The 16299-nt window shown below is 44.4% G+C and overlaps 1 protein-coding gene across 1 annotated transcript in view; it reads right to left on the bottom strand.

Annotated features, from left to right (window-relative positions):
• Positions 1–630: 630 nt before the first annotated feature.
• Positions 631–16299, bottom strand: part of HSD11B1L (hydroxysteroid 11-beta dehydrogenase 1 like) — a 140199-nt gene continuing 124530 nt past the window's right edge. The window contains exons 6-7 of the mRNA XM_075314729.1: positions 10111–10276; positions 631–863 (exon numbers count right to left, since the gene is read on the bottom strand). Of these exons, the coding sequence (XP_075170844.1) occupies positions 659–863; positions 10111–10276 (371 nt within the window). The 3' untranslated portion in view covers positions 631–658. The remainder of the gene's footprint in view (positions 864–10110; positions 10277–16299) is intronic.

A 16299-nucleotide genomic window follows, 5' to 3' on the forward strand; every position in this document is an offset into this window, starting at 1 on the left:
TTTACTTTTCAGAACAACCATTTCAGTTCTAGCCCTTATATTCTAGTTTAAAGTCATGATATCATATAACATATCCTGAATTGTGGAAGGTTGAGTCATTGAAACAGCAATATAGGTTTGTATATCTAATGACAATGTGCAAAATGTAATCATGTTTTTCCTTCTTTTCTTCAAATTGAGGCATTATTGCACAAAAGTAAATATATGTCATCAGCAAAGGGAAAGTGCATGCCCTGTTTGGCTCCTGGTGATTGTACCTTCTAGATGATACATTTGCTTTTATTTACAGGAAAAAGCATGGCTCTTCGTCATGACGTTAAGACATCTGTGTCTGATGTGACTTTGCACAGAAGTTGTATTATGCTGTAGGCGGAAAGCAGCAGTTGCCATGGCAACATCAGTTCCTGAATTGGAGCCGTAACGAGAGTGTTGGGTCATTTTAGTACAAGTGCTGGAAAGTCTCCATACAACTCATTATAAGCACTGTTGTGAAACCACTGTCATTATTGCAGCAGGGCTCCAATTATTCCAAGCCAAGCTAATCTATCAAAGCTGCACACGCCTTTCAATTTCTGTGTATATGTATTGCAGAAAAAGTCACAAAACCACAAATATGCAATGATACCAGATCTACAAATTCTTTATTAAAGTGTTGCTATCAGGAAGGTGCCATTGTCTCTTCTGGTGTGTACTGATATGTCCTCTGCATTAGCCAGGCTCTGCTTTGTGGAAACCAATCTCTGATGAAGCAGAGGGGTCTTACATACCAGGGATAGTACATCTCCTCAACGCGAGCTGTTCCAGCCGACACCACTGCTAGTGCTGCATCACGGGCAGGATAAGCAGGCATGGCAATCTTATCTCTGGGGAAAAACAGAAAATATAAGGTTTCCCGACATCCAATCTGTTCATGAAGTCACCAACAATCAAACTTCACGCTTCACTTTCATATCTCATCATTATAGGGATACAAACTAGCAGTTCACCTATGTGAAGGAGAAACATACCAAAAGCTCTTTTTTAAAATGGTAGGTCCAGTAGAGCCATTTGTTGCTATTCTACTATTAAGAGCCATGTTCCACAAGACACATGACGCGGACACGTACGAAGATGATGAAAACGGAATATGAAACTGATGGAGATATTTATGACATTATGGGGACATTATATAGCATGAAAGAAAGTTCATCTAGGTACCAAATAGCAATAATTAGGTATAAGCTTTCTTACGAATATCGTCTCATTTAAATGGATCTTAAGTTATTAACAGCTCAATCCCTTCCCAACATAAGATGTGCTATAATGTCATATGTAAGGTCCCTGTCATTGAATCAGAGTCGGAAGACAAGCTTACCTTATTATTGGCAGATGATGGCTGAGTTATTCAGCCATCATCTGCCTCTCACAGCAGCAGGTGGAGCCCAGCTCTGCCTGATGCTGTTAACTCCTTAAATGTTGCTGTCCATCTCTGACAGCAGCATTTACAGAGATCCGCCATACTACTGTCCCATCGGCCACCCTGCCACCCAATCACGTTGTGCCGATGGGTTGCCACGGCAGTTGGGTGTTTGTTGAAGACCCTCATGCCTACCACGACACTCCTCCTATGAAAGCGAGCCTGCGTCTGGCGTTCATAACAGACTACAAAATAAAGTAAAAAAGAAAGATAAAGTTGAAAAAAAAAAATCAACCATTTTTTCCCCTGTAAAAATAAATGTTAATGAAAAAAAGAAATGTGATATCATTGCATCCATAAAAGTCCTATCACCACATTATATCTACCCCAAAATAGTATCAATAAAAATGTCACGTCAATGCACAAAAAGACAAGGCGAGTGGGTTTTTGGGGGTTTTTTTTTAAGGAATTTAAACTTTTTATCTGCAATTTAAATAAAAAAAACAAAAATGTTTCCAAGTTTGGGATCACCATATTCATTCTGACCTGAAGAATTATGTTCCCAGTTTCAACTTGGTATTTTGTTTCCTTTTCTGCATTACACTGAATGGTAAAAAAATAATAGTACCATTTGAACAAATTGTCTCACAAAAAACAAGCCCTCATATGGCTATGTGTAAGGAAAAAAAGTCATTACTCTTGAAAGAAGGGGAGGAGAAAACGGAAGTGCATCAACAGAAATATTACTCGCTGGGAAGGGGTTACAGACAATGGAGCTTATTAATTCTACTAAAATGGCTTTTTTAGTACCCACTTGTTATTAGCTATACATGTACACTTGTTTGCTGATGCACATCACTAATCAGCTAGTTAAGCAGCAGAAACTAAATTAAAAAAGTACAGAGATAAGTTAAGAGGTTCATTTTTATTGTATGATTACTAAGAGGAAGGAAAGGAATCTAAAGGAGAGTTATTTAGCCTGCATATACTGATGAGCAAAAAGGTAACAATGTTTTCAACTTTTGAGTTTCAGGCTCCTTATCTCATCATTCACTACAGCTTTGAGTGTGAAACTCCTTCATTTTATAGACAATCATCTTGCCTACCTAATACATAAATTTGACTGGCAAATATTTAGCTTAGGAATAGTTATGCAGATTCTTGTCCTGTCACGGCATTGTTATTGTTTTGCTCCTGGTGGTGCTTGAAATTTTGTTTTCTTCCTGTATACTGTAAATTTCAATCTGTTCTCACATTCCCTAACAGCTCAGTGTGCTATTAGGTTGATTCCCAAGCAAAATGTCACTGGTTCGAATCGAAGAGCAGCCATGAAGATTTCCCAAGAAAAGAAAACAGCATTATCCAGCTCATCAATAGTGGTCCAAGAAAATTTCCAAACTGCATCATGTGAGTACCATGACAGTTAGAAGAAAATGAAATGAAGTCTGTCCATCCATGGAAAAGCCAAGAGGTGGACGTTCATGCAAAATATCGGAGTCAACAAGTAAGCTCATCACAAGGTCTATCAGTTCTAGCGTCAAAAACATGGCAGTGGAGGTGGCTCGTATGTTTTTGTAATAGTGAGATCACAGACGTTCATTCAAGCCCTGTATGACACACATTACACAAATTTGGAAAGGGGGCCCAAAAAAGGTGAAGAAGCCTTGACTTCAATATCACCATAAGAAGCGTCAGCTTGAGTTTACAAAAAAAATACAAAAAGTGGACAGCAAAAGATTGTAAAAGGGGAAATGGGTGATTTCGAACAATGAGATGAAAGTCAATAGACAAGGCTCTAATGGGTGCAAATGGGTCTGGAAGACACAAGGGAAAATGGGGTTAACGGATTGAGAAATTGAAGGAACTGTCAAGTTCGGTGGAGGAAACCTGATGATATAGGGTTGTTTCACAGCCAAAGGCATTGGATATTTGACCAAGATCGATGGTGGTCTCAATGCTGAGATATATGTATCTCACAAGAAGAGCTACTTTGTACACTTGAGTACTATGGGTATAAAAAGGATAACATAGGGTTCCAGCAGGGCAACGACCCGCAGCATACATTGAGATTGGTGAAAAAATGGTTCAATGACAATGACGTAGAAGTGATGGATTGGCCCTCAAAGGCCCCAGGCCTCAACCCAATCGAATCTCAACACTCAGTTGACTAGTATACACCAACATTGGGAAAAACGTGTAGAAAAGACCTGGGATCAGATTTCGGTTGAGACATGCTTGAATCTGCCCGAGAGCATTCCCAGAAAGATTCAGGCAGTGATGAAAGTCAAAAGGTGGGTTTACAAAATACTAACAAGATAATAATATAAAATTACATTTTTCTGAGCAAAATAGTAACAGGGCAGTGACACGATAAGAATTTGCATAACTAATCATATGCTAAATAGTTGTAAGAAAAATGTTGTGTATGATATAGGCAAGGTGATTGTCTGTAAAATGAAGGTAGTCTCACGCTCAAAGCTGTAGTGTATGGTGAGATATGGAGCCTGAACCACAAAAGCTCAAAACATTGTTACCCTTTTGCTCGTCAGTGTATGTTGCATTCTAACATCTGTGTCAAATGCCTGTGTACGGTTTCATTTTTAATCCCTTAATGAACACGGGCGGTAAAATTACGTCCTAGTGGTCATAGTGTTAATCTCCCGCGGCAGCATAGGAAGATCGGCGCACATCTCAGCTGATTTATACAGCTGACATGTGTGCCTGCTAGGTACTAGCGGAATTGACAGCGCCATTATAATCGCGACCACGGTAGACGTTTACTTACCGCCCGATACCGGAAGTCACGTGATGGTGGTTGTCATGGTAGCACAGGGTTATGTGATGACTCCTGTAGCTCACATGACTCACTTACTGTTTCACCTAGCTGAGAGCTGGGTGAGACAGGAAATGAGCATATTTGCTGATCACAGCTGTGCAGCTGTGATCAGCAGATATGGAAGAGCGATCAGACAGCTGATTCATATAGCCCCCGAGGGGACCTAGTAAAATAAAAAAAAAGTTTAAAAAAGTTTTAAAAAATAAAAAATAAAAAAACGGAAACGTTCAAATCACCCCCCTTTCGCCCCATTGAAAATTAAATGGTTAAAAAAATAAAAAAAATACACACATTTGGTATCACTGCGTTCAGAAATGCCCGATCTATCAAAATATAAAATCAATTAATGTGATCAGTAAATGGCGTAGCGGCGAAAATTCCGAACGCCAAAATTACATATTTTAGTTGCCACGAATTTTGCGATAAATACAATAACAGGCGATCAAAACGTAACAAAGTCAACCGTTAAAAACATCAGCCTGAGACGCAAAACATAAGCCGACACTGAGCCATAGATCCTGAAAATTGGGAACGCTACGTAGACGGAATATGGCGTAAAACGTACACCACTTTTTTCAGACAAACTTCTGATTTTTTTTTTAACCCCTTAGATCGCACTGACCTGAGGCATCACACTGACACATCAGTTTTACCATATAGTGAACACAGTGAGTAAAATATTTCAAAAACAATAGTGCTATCGCACTTTTTTTTGCAATTTTTCCGCATTTGGAATTTGCCGTTTTTCAGTAGACTATATGGTAAAACTCATGGTTTCATTTAAATGTACAGCTCGTTCCGAAAAAACGAGCCCTCACATGACCATATTGACTGAAAAATAAAAAAAGCTATGTCTCTTGAAAGAAGAATGGCGAAAATAACAAACGGAAAGCGCAAAATCGGCTGGTTGTGCAGCGGTTAAAATCACAGATCTGTGATACTTGTAGCTTGTCCTATTTTGATCCGATTTTTAGGACTGACATAACTTTTTGTTTATGTCTTCAACAATTTTGCAACTTGTTAGCGCAAAAAGTCACATGGTCTGCTAAAACGCTGCAAATTTGACCACAAATTCAGGCGTATGGAGGAGAATGGGGTACAATTGCACAAAAATGTTGCAACTTTTTAATAAATCGCAACTGATAAATCAACATCTGGATAGCCAAAATCTTGCGCACAATGACTAAAGGGTGCTTTACACGCTGCGACATTGCTATCGATATATCGTCGGGGTCACGTCGTTAGTGACGCACATCCGCCGCCGTTAGCGACATCGCAACGCGTGACAGCTAGGAGCGACGATCAACGAGCACAAAAACGTGAAAAATCGTTGCTCGTTGACACGTCGCTCCGTTTCAAAATATCGTTGCTGCTGCAGGAACGATGTTGTTCGTCGTTCCTGCGGCAGCACACATCGCTATGTGTGACACCGCAGGAACGACGAACATCTCCTTACCTGCGACCATCGGCAATGAGGAAGGAAGAAGGTGGGCGGCATGTTCCGGCCGCTCATCTCCGCCCCTCCTCTGCTATTGGATGGCTGCCGTGTGATGCCGCACGAACCGCCCCTTAGAAAGGAGGCGGATCGCCAGCCAGAGCGACGTCGCAGGGAAGGTAAGTCCGTGTGACAGGTGTTAGCGATGTTGTGCGCCACAGGCAGCGATTTGCCCGTGACGCACAACCGACGGGGGCGGGTACGCTCGCTAGCGATATTGGTACCGATATCGCAGCGTGTAAAGTACCCTTTACATTTAAAAAAAAGCAATCACGTAAAAAATAGACTTTAAAAAAGGCAAAAATGAAAAGAACAGTCTGATGTTATTAAATTGCTTTAGTTAGCATGAAAAAAAGCAACTTTACAGTTGACTTGTTTCTTCCATCATCTAAAATGAGAATTTTTATCTTACATTGCCTACATAGGAGATAGACCACAAGGGCATGGACAAGAAAACACAGTGGCTACATTCCTGGCTGAGGAGATCACTCTTAGGCTATGTGCGCACATTGCGTTCTATTACGCAGTGTAAATAGTCACTGCATGTGCGTCTCAGAACGCAGCCGAAAAGCTGCGTTCTAAGACGCATTCGGCAGAACGCAACGTGCGCACATTCCTGCAGAATTCATGCGTTCTGGATGCTTGCGCTGCCATAGACAGAGTGGGAAAAGCATCCAGAGCGCACATTTTTGACAGTGCGGGCCCACTCGGCTCTGCTGCATCTCCATAGACTTTCAGCAGAGCCGACTGGGACCGGAATGTCAAAAAGAGCACATGGCTGGCTGCGGGAGACAGCCGCGCGATCAGAATGAACTCGGGTGAACTTCACCTGACTTCATTGTGATCGCGGTTCTGTCCGTGTGCCGCGGCTTGATTTGCGGTCACAGGTGAAGGTCTCAGGTTACCCGCGGCCAGATCGAGTCCTCCACCCGAGACCGCGGGTAACCTGAGAGATGTCCCCGCACACATCCTGATATTACCGCCCACATCCCGACATTACCGCCCACATCCCGACATTACCGCCCACATCCCGACATTACCGCCCACATCCCCGCCCACATCCCGACATTACCGCCTACATCCCCGCACACATCCCGACATTACCGCCCACATCCCCACATTACCGCCCACATCCCCACACACATCCCGATATTACCGCCCACACCCCGACATTACCGCCTACATCCCCGCACACATCCCAACATTACCGCCTACATCCCCGCACACATCCCGACATTACCGCCTACATCCCCGCACACATCCTGACATTACCGCCGACATCCCCGCACACATCCCGACACTACAGCCCTCATCATCACCGCACACACAGGCATTACCTCAGTGACGTCCCCGCTGACAGCGCGATTCACTTCAGTTGCTGCGTGGAGCGGACAGGAGCGGCAGTGTTCTACTGCCTTTCCTGTCAGCTTCAGGTAGCAGAGCTGGATGTGTCGCGGGACCTCGTGGATTACGCCAGACTTGGAGGTGTGTTTGGGGATTTTAATAAAGTGGTGAAAGAGGGTGGTTTTTGTCTTTTATTTCAAATAAAGAATTTTTCGGGTGTATGTGTTTATTTACTTTCACCAGGTTAATCATTGGGGGTGTCTCATAGACGCCTGCAACAATTACCTAGGATTTAGTGGCAGCTTTGGGCTGCCATTAACTCCTTATTACCCAGATTGCCACCGCACCAGGGCAGTTCTGGATGAGCCGGGTACAGTCCCGGGACTGTCGCATCTAATCCATGCGGCAATTCCGGGCAGCTGCTGGCTGATATTTTTAGGCTGGGGGGCGCCTCATAATGTGGGGCTCCCCATCCTGAGAATACCAGCCTTTAGCCGTGTGGCTTTACCCTGGCTGGTATCAGAATTGGGGGTGACCGCACGCCATTTTTTTTATTACTTATTTATTTATTTTACTGCACTACATAAACCTGCCCACCGGCGGCTGTGATTGGTTGCAGTGAGACAGCTGTCACTCAGCATGGGGGCGTGTCTGACTGCAACCAATCATAGGCGCCGGTGGGCGGGGAAGCAAGGAATACGAGATTGAATAATGGGCGGCCGGCATTTTCAAAAGCAGGAGAAGCCACCGGAGCAGTGACAGCCGTGCAGCTGATCGGTGAGTATGAGAGAGGGGGAGAGGGATAGACCGACAGAGAGAGAGAGAGACCGACAGGGAGACACAGAGACCGACAGACAGAGAGAGACCGACATTACAACCAATACGCACAAAAGAAGTGACATGTCACTTCTTAGAACGCGCGCTTCTGGCGGCAGCCGAAGCGCTGCGCTCTAATACGCCACGTGCGCACGGCTCCTGCATAATCTTCATAGATTATGCTGGGGACGCAGGACGCATGCAGTTACGCTGCGGTGCAGATCGCAGCGTAACGGCATGTAAATACGCAACGTGCGCACATAGCCTTAAGTTCCCAGTAACCTGCTTTAGCACACTGATATCTATACAGCTATTATCTACTCAAATCCTTCCCCCCCCCCGCTGCTGTTATCAGTCCTACAAAATCACCAGCCCCCAGCACCAGCAGAAATGGGTTAGGAGATTTGCTAGTTTGCTTTTTGAAACGCTCTGTTATATCTACAGTCATGGCCAAAAGTTTTGAGAATGCTACAAATATTAATTTTTACAAAGTCTACTGCTTAAGTTTTTCTAATGGCAATTTGCAAATACTGTACTCCAGAATGTCATAAAGAGTGATCAGCTTAACAGCAATTACTTGCAAAGTCAATATTGGCTAAGAAAATTAACTTTAACCCCCAAATCACATTTCAACATCATTGCATTCCTGCCTTAAAAGGAGCAGCTAACATTGTTTTAGTGATTGTTCCATTAACACAGGTGTGGGTGTTGATGAGGACAGGGCTGGCGATCAATCAGTCATGATTAAGAAAGAATGACACCACTGGACACTTTAAAAGGAGGCTGGTGCTTGGTATCATTGTTTCTCTTCAGTTAACCATGGTTATCTCTAAAGAAACACGTGCAGCCATCATTGCTCTGCACAAAAATGGCCTAACAGGGAAGAGTATCGCAGCTACAAAGATTGCACCACAGTCAACAATCTATCGCATCATCAAGAACTTCAAGGAGAGAGCTTCCATTGTTGCCAAAAAGGCTCCAGGGCGCCCAAGAAGGACCAGCAAACGCCAGGACCGTATCTTAAAACTGTTTCAGCTGCGGGATCGGACTACCAGCAGTGCCGAGCTAGCTCAGCAATTGCAGCAGGCTAGTGTGAGTGCTTCTGCACGCACTGTGAGGCGGAGACTCTTTGAGCAAGGCCTGGTTTCAAGGAGGGCAGCAAAGAAGCCACTTCTCTCCAGAAAAAACATCAGGGACCGACTGATATTCTGCAAAAGGTACAGGGAGTGGACTGCTGAGGACTGGGGTAAAGTCATTTTCTCAGATGAATCCCCTTTTCGATTGTTTGGGACATCTGGAAAACAGCTTATTAGGAGAAGAAGAGGTGAGCGCTACCACCAGTCTTGTCTCATGCCAACTGTTAAGCATCCTGAAACGATTCATGTGTGGGGTTGCTTCTCAGCCAAGGAAATCGGCTCACTCACAGTCTTGCCTAAAAACACAGCCATGAATAAAGAATGGTACCAGAATGTCCTCCAAGAGCAACTTCTCCCAACTGTCCAAGAGCAGTTTGGCGCCCAACAATGCCTTTTCCAGCATGATGGAGCACCTTGCCATAAAGCAAAGGTGATCACTAAATGGCTCATGGAACAAAACATAGAGATTTTGGGTCCATGGCCTAGAAACTCCCCAGATCTTAATCCCATTGAGAACTTGTGGGCAATCATCAAGAGACGGGTGGACAAACAAAAACCAACAAATTCTGGCAAAATGCAATTATTGCTTATGCAAGAATGGACAGCTATCAGTCAGGATTTGGTCCAGAAGTTGATTGAGAGCATGCCAGGGAGAATTGCAGAGGTCCTGAAGAAGAAGGGTCAACACTGCAAATATTGACTTGCTGCATTAACTCATTCTAACTGTCAATATAACCTTTTGGTACTCAGAATATGATTGCAATTATATTTCTGTATGTGATGTAAACATCAGACAAACACAATTAAAAATCAGAGGGCAACAGATCATGTGAAAAAATTATTTTGGTGTCATTCTCAAAACTTTTGTCCATGACTGTACAATATATACAATTATAGTCATGACAGTGTCAAATTCAGAACACGTGAACTCACAGACCATTAATGTATCACAGTAGCATAAACTCAACCCTCCCCAGAGACAAGGAAGTATAGAGGTGACAAGGCTGTGTGCTGCAAAAGAAACAACATGAGAATAACCCTTTAAGTAAATGGCATGAAGAAGTGAACCATATGAAACACATCTTACTTCACTTTCTCCATGGCTGACGGAGTATCGATTAGTCCCAAGATACACAATGTTATGGACACGGGAATCCTTTTCATCGCAAGCTCATGTCGCAGTGAACCAAAGAAACCATCCAAGGCAAACTTTGATGCACCATATGAGGTGGTGTATGGAGTTGCAATTTTACCTAGATGGAGACATAAGTGTACACAATTAGTGAATAATATTTCTAGGAGTCTATGGCATAGAAATTACCCTATATGTTTGATTTCTTTTTCATACACTACTCACCACTTGTCCAAGTGAACTTTCATAGATGAATACTACTAATACAATTAAGTGCATTTCATTTATGAAAAAGATATAGAAATTATTTTGATTAAATGACCAAGTCACATGTATAAGTGGTTTCTCTTGAACTTAAAGGTGTTGTCATCAGTTTTATATTGATGACCTATCCAATGGATAGGTCATCAATATAATATTGCTCGCAGTCAAACAGGTGGCACCCCCAACCAATCCTAATAATAATATAATATTTATTAATTTATATAGCATTGTTAATTCCACAGCGCTTTACATACCATACATTGGCAACACAGTCCCCATTGGGGCTCACAATCTAGGTTCCCTATGAGTATGTTTTGGAGTATGGGAGGAAACTGGAGAACCCGAAGGAAACCCACGTAAACACGGGGAGAACATACAAACTCCTTACAGATGGTGTCCTGGTGGAATTTGAACCCAGGCCCAAAGCGCTGCAAGACTGCAGTGCTAACCACTGAGCCGCCCAAATCATCTGTTATCACCCACAAGAGAGGTAATGTAAAGTGTACGGAGTGGCGCAGCACATTGCTGTACATTGTCATACTGCAGAAAGAGGGATCACCAGTAAGTATTGCACAAAGCTGTGGTGTTTTGCTGTTATAAATTGCTTACAGCTGACTGGTTGAGGTGCCCTAAAGATAGGTAATCAATATAAAAGTCATTAACAACCTCTTTAAAGGTGGTGTCACACACAGCGACGACGACAACGACATCGCTGCTAAGTCGCCATTTTCTGTGACATAGCAACGACCTCAACAGCGACGTCGCTGTGTGTGACACATAACAACGATCAGACCCCTGCTGCGAAATCGCTGCTCGCTCCTGAATGTTACAGGTCATTTTTTGATCGCTGCTATCCCGCTGCGCCATGATAAGCTCAGCATCCTTGTGTTTGACACCGCAGCAGCGACGGTCGCGACGACGCTGAAGGCAGTGACGTAGGACTGAAGGCAGGACAAGGGCGTGTTTTTGCGGTGTATTTTGCAATGCCCCTACGACTCTGATTGGTGGTTACAACAGCGTTCCGATTGGGTACCTTGCCGAAGGTGTTACAGTGATTTCATTCTTTAAGTTCCATTCTTTGTTCCACGTAGTAGATTCTCTGTCTGGTGTCGCTAGTGTGTTGTTCTTTGTGGATCTGAATGAAATGAAATAGAATGAATGAAAGCACTACTGTGTCTTCCTTTGTTTGGCACGGTCACCCAATCAGGCGCCGCTGTAGTGATCACCAATCGGAATAGAGGGGCGTGAAAAGAGGCAACACAAAATATGTCTAGGGGTAAACACCACGCCTCTATCAAGGTCTGAGTCATCGCATAGCGACGCGTGTACACCGCACAACGACCGTCGAGGTCGCTATGATCGCTGCTCCGTCGCTGCTTAAAATTACATGTTTGACAGCTTACTAGCGATCATCTATGGTCGCTGTTACGTCGCAGGAAATGGTGACGTAACAGCGACGTCATTGTCGTTGTGTGTGAACCCAGCTTAAGGCTAAGGACACATGCGAGAGCATCGAAGGCATTATGCTAATGACCCCCGACTCCTGCTCTGCTGGAGTGTAAGCCGAGTGTAATTATACTGTGATGTGATCCTGTGATCAGAGCACAGCTGTAGAGAAGAGGGAGGGATTCATTTCCCTATCTCCTTCATTATCAGCTGATGAGATTATCGCACTGTAATCCAGTGTAATACAAGTGCAGTGCATAGACTTGTATGGGTGCGAGTGAAAACGAATCGGATTCCACCCACAGCATGCTGCAATCTTTTTCTCAGTCTGATTAGGGCTGAGAAAAAAAAATCAAAAAAAAAAAATAAATCGCACATGGGAGCGACCTACTCTATGGGTCCGAGTGGAATGCAATTTTTTTTTATCACAGCTGTCTGACTTAAACCAATCAGAGGCGCTGTGTCTGCATCTAGATTGGTGTAAAAATTAATAAATAAAAAAATTGGCCTAGAATCCCCCCATATTATGATAATCAGCACAGATAAAGCATACAGCTACAGGCTGCAGTCACCAGCCGTGCGCTTATCTTGGCTGAGAATCAAACTAAGAATTGCATGCGTTTTTTAAATTATTTAAATAAATCATTTTAAAAACCTGAGTGCGGTCCCCCCAATTTTGATACCCAGCCATGATAAAGCCGACAGCTGGGAGCTAGTATTCTCAGGCTGGAGAGGCCCATGGTTATTGGGCCACTCAGCCTAAAAATAACAGCCTGCAGTCGCCCAGGATTGTTGCATCCATAAGATGTGACAATCCCGGAACTTTACCCAGCTCATCCCGATTGCCCTGCTGTGGTGGCAATTGGGGTAATAAGGGGTTAATAACAGCTCACAGCTGCCACTAAGCCCTGGATTAGTAATGGGAGGCATCTATGAGACCTCCCCCCATTACTAATCTGTAAGTGAAAAAAATAAACACTAATGCCGAAAAAATCCATTATTTGAAATAAACTACAAACCCCCACTTTTTTCACTGCTTTATTAACCTCCAAAACACCCGGTTCCGACGTAATCCAGCTCTGCTACATCTGAAGTGACAGCGCAAGCCCATAGAACATGACTGCTTCTGTGAGCTTCCGGCAGAGACTGAGCTGGTGACGTCAGTCAGATTATTTGCGGTCACAGCTGAAGGTTCCCACAGTCCTCCACCTGTGATCGCAGGTAATCTGACCTCAGATGACCTCACTGAACTGAGTGACCTCGAAGGGAGAAAGCACTCTATTGGGAGCTATGTATGTAAAGAGATGCAATTCCTATCGCACAAATAAAATACCTCTCACTCTCTCCGAACCTCAGGCGACTCCTCATGTAGGCACATACAGGAGGAGAGGCCAGGGAGGGAGGGCACATGAAAAGGGGGAATGCTTCTCTCAGGAACTAGGAATCTAAATGCAGGGAGTCTCAGAACAGAACCCAAAGACTCCATATTTGTAAGAATTTGTTTGTTGAGCCATTAATCTCAGCAGTCAGGTCTTCCATCTTGTGAAGGTCAGCCATCTCCCCAAACCACTCCTTAAAGGTCGGGGACCTTCTTTTGAGACTTAATTGACCCTGGGAGAATAGATAAAAGGGCTACCTGTGACATGTTAGGTGTATTGTCCCCACTTATTTTGTCAAACAGAGAAGAGACAGAGTTCCAAAATGGATTTATTCAGTCACAGCTCCACCAAATATGCAGCATGGTGCCACGCTCCACTCCACAATGCCAACACCGGTCTGAAACGGAGGGGAAAACAGCATGGAGCGCAGAAGGGTAACGGTACCAGTGGGTTAATATCTTATAGTTTTTTTCCTGTGCTGCACAGGCCACAGAAAATGTATGTGTAAATAGAAATGCCCTGGCTCACTCAGCCTCCGAGATTTCAGTCCCCAGCTACTCACTCCACCTCTCCATAAATGTAATATTTGTTTTTTCAATATGTTGGATCAAGAGGGTATAAATGCAGGAGACTACCTGTGCCGGTGGCGACTCCAATAAAAATAACTAATCAAATAGAGTAGCAGAGAAAGAGAAAGTCCTTTCCGTGCCACTCCAGGAAAGGAAGGAATGAATTGGGAAGTATTCAAACCAGGGGAAGGGCCTATCCTGTCAAAGGGCCACGCTCCAAAAAAATTGGAGAACTTATACAGTGTCACCATGTGTGTACCTATATCATATTTGGTAACCATATTCTCCACTGTCAAAAGGTCACATAAAAAAACACACGGGGGAAGGGCCTCTTAACCTATTTTACCCTAAAGTTAACCTACCTTGCGGCGGAGGTTGGCACACTATACCTGCACAAATGGTGCCCCCGCTCACTGTTGGCTTGCCCTAAGAGCCCTATTGCCCCCTATAGAAAAAAAAAAGAGGCTTGAGGGCATCAAATCAGACTTTACACATGGAGATGGTCATTTACAAAATTTACACTAAGGGTAGCTCAAATAATTGTCCTCAGCAAAATATAAGACATTAAAATAAGTTGTGGCTGAATTTATAATAGACACTGAAGTTAAATCAATCAGCGTCAAAACACATCCAAACAAGACACTGTAACAAAAATCAGTTAGTGCCAAAAACACACTCGACACGATTCGCCTCAAAGTAAGAGGTTCTTCAGGAGTGTAAACAAAAAGCAGATATACAGACTAAACAGAAGTATACATCCTCATATGAGTATACACTAAATTCAAGGGGGCCAAATACTTTCGCAAGGCACTGTAATAATATATATATATACAATTGCCTTATTCTGTCTATCTGTCTTGCTCCAAAATGACGTCATTACAGTGACAACTGTCGCCACAGCGCGTGTGCTAAAGAGCCTGCGACCAATGGCTCAGCTAAGGCTCCCTGCAAAGCGCTTTGCTTAGTTACCCGATATTTACCCTGGCTACGTGTGCAAGGAGCCAGCGCTAAGCGGTGTACGCTGGTAACCAAGGTAAATATCGGGTAACCAAGCAAAGCGCTTTGCTTAGTTACCCGATATTTACCCTGGCTACGTGTGCAGGGAGCCTATCTGAACAGGCCGAACTACGGGCCGACAGGACGACGCCCGACACTTTCCCGCTTGGCTCCGCCTCCCCCGCACTCCGCATGTCTACACTGAACGAACACACACACACACACACACACCCCTGTCCCCAGCCATGCAGTCCCCGGCACTGACGTCCTCAGCTCCACCCACCCCGTACTCCGCCCCCCGCACACATTAGGCTGCTTTCACACTTGCGTTGTGAGGTATCTGTCACAGTGCGTTGTGTGACGCATGTGACGGATGCGTTGCAAATAGTGTGCTAATAGAGTAACGGATTCCTGTAAAAGAACGTTTTGCGTTTTTTTTTTTTTTTTAAATGTTTCACTGGTAAAAGGAGATTTGCAGTCGGGAGGAGAGAGAGAGGTAACCGCCAATCCCCTGAGTGACCGCAGTGAGCCGCACGATCAGCTGTGCCTTCACTTAGGTGACCTGCGGCCACAGCTGCAGTCCTCCACCCAAGATCTGTGTCCGCGGGGCACCTGAATGAGAGCACAGCTGATCGCGCGGTTCACTTCAGTTGCTGTGTTGAGCTGATGGAGAGTGGTTGTGTTCTACTGCCGCTCCTGTCAGCTTCATGTAGCAAACCTCTGTAAATTACGTCGGACCTGGAGGGGTATATGAGGGTTTAATAAAGTGGTGAAAGAGGGGTTTTTTTTTGTCTTTAATTCCAAATAAAGGATTTTTTCGAGTGTATGTGTTTATTTTCTTTAACTTACAGGTTAATCATGAAAGGTATCTCGGGGAGACGCCTGCCATGATTAACCTAGGACTTAGTGGCAGCTATGGGCTGCTGCCATTAACTCCTTATTACCTCGATTGCCACCGCACCAGGGCAATTCGGGATGAGCCGGGTAGAGTCCTGGGACTGTCGCATCTAATGGATGCTGCTGGCTGATATTGTTAGACTGGGGGGCTCCCCATAATGTGGGGCTCCCCTTTCTGAGAATACCAGCCTTCAGCCGTCTGGCTTTATCTTGGCTGGTATCAAAATTGGGGGGGACTGCACGTCGTTTTTTTTTTATTTATTTATTTTACTGCACAATATAGACCCACCCACCGGCGGCTGTGATTGGTTGCAGTGAGACAGCTGTCACTCAGCGTGGGGGCTGGTCTGACTGCAACCAATCATAGGCACCAGTGGGCGGGGGAAGCAGGGAATACGAGATTGAATAATGAGCGTCCGACATTTTCAAAAGAGGAGACGCCGCCGGAGGTTTGTGACAGCCATGCAGCACCGCACCCATGATCGGTGAGTATGAGAGAGGGGGGGAGAGGGGGAGAGAGACCAGGAGTGATTTTAAATGATTTAGATCGTTCTGCTGGACATGCTGAGCATGCTCAGTAGAACGTGACGGAA

This window comes from Anomaloglossus baeobatrachus, chromosome 1 (genome assembly GCF_048569485.1).
Source record: "Anomaloglossus baeobatrachus isolate aAnoBae1 chromosome 1, aAnoBae1.hap1, whole genome shotgun sequence".
Lineage (NCBI taxonomy): Eukaryota > Metazoa > Chordata > Amphibia > Anura > Aromobatidae > Anomaloglossus > Anomaloglossus baeobatrachus.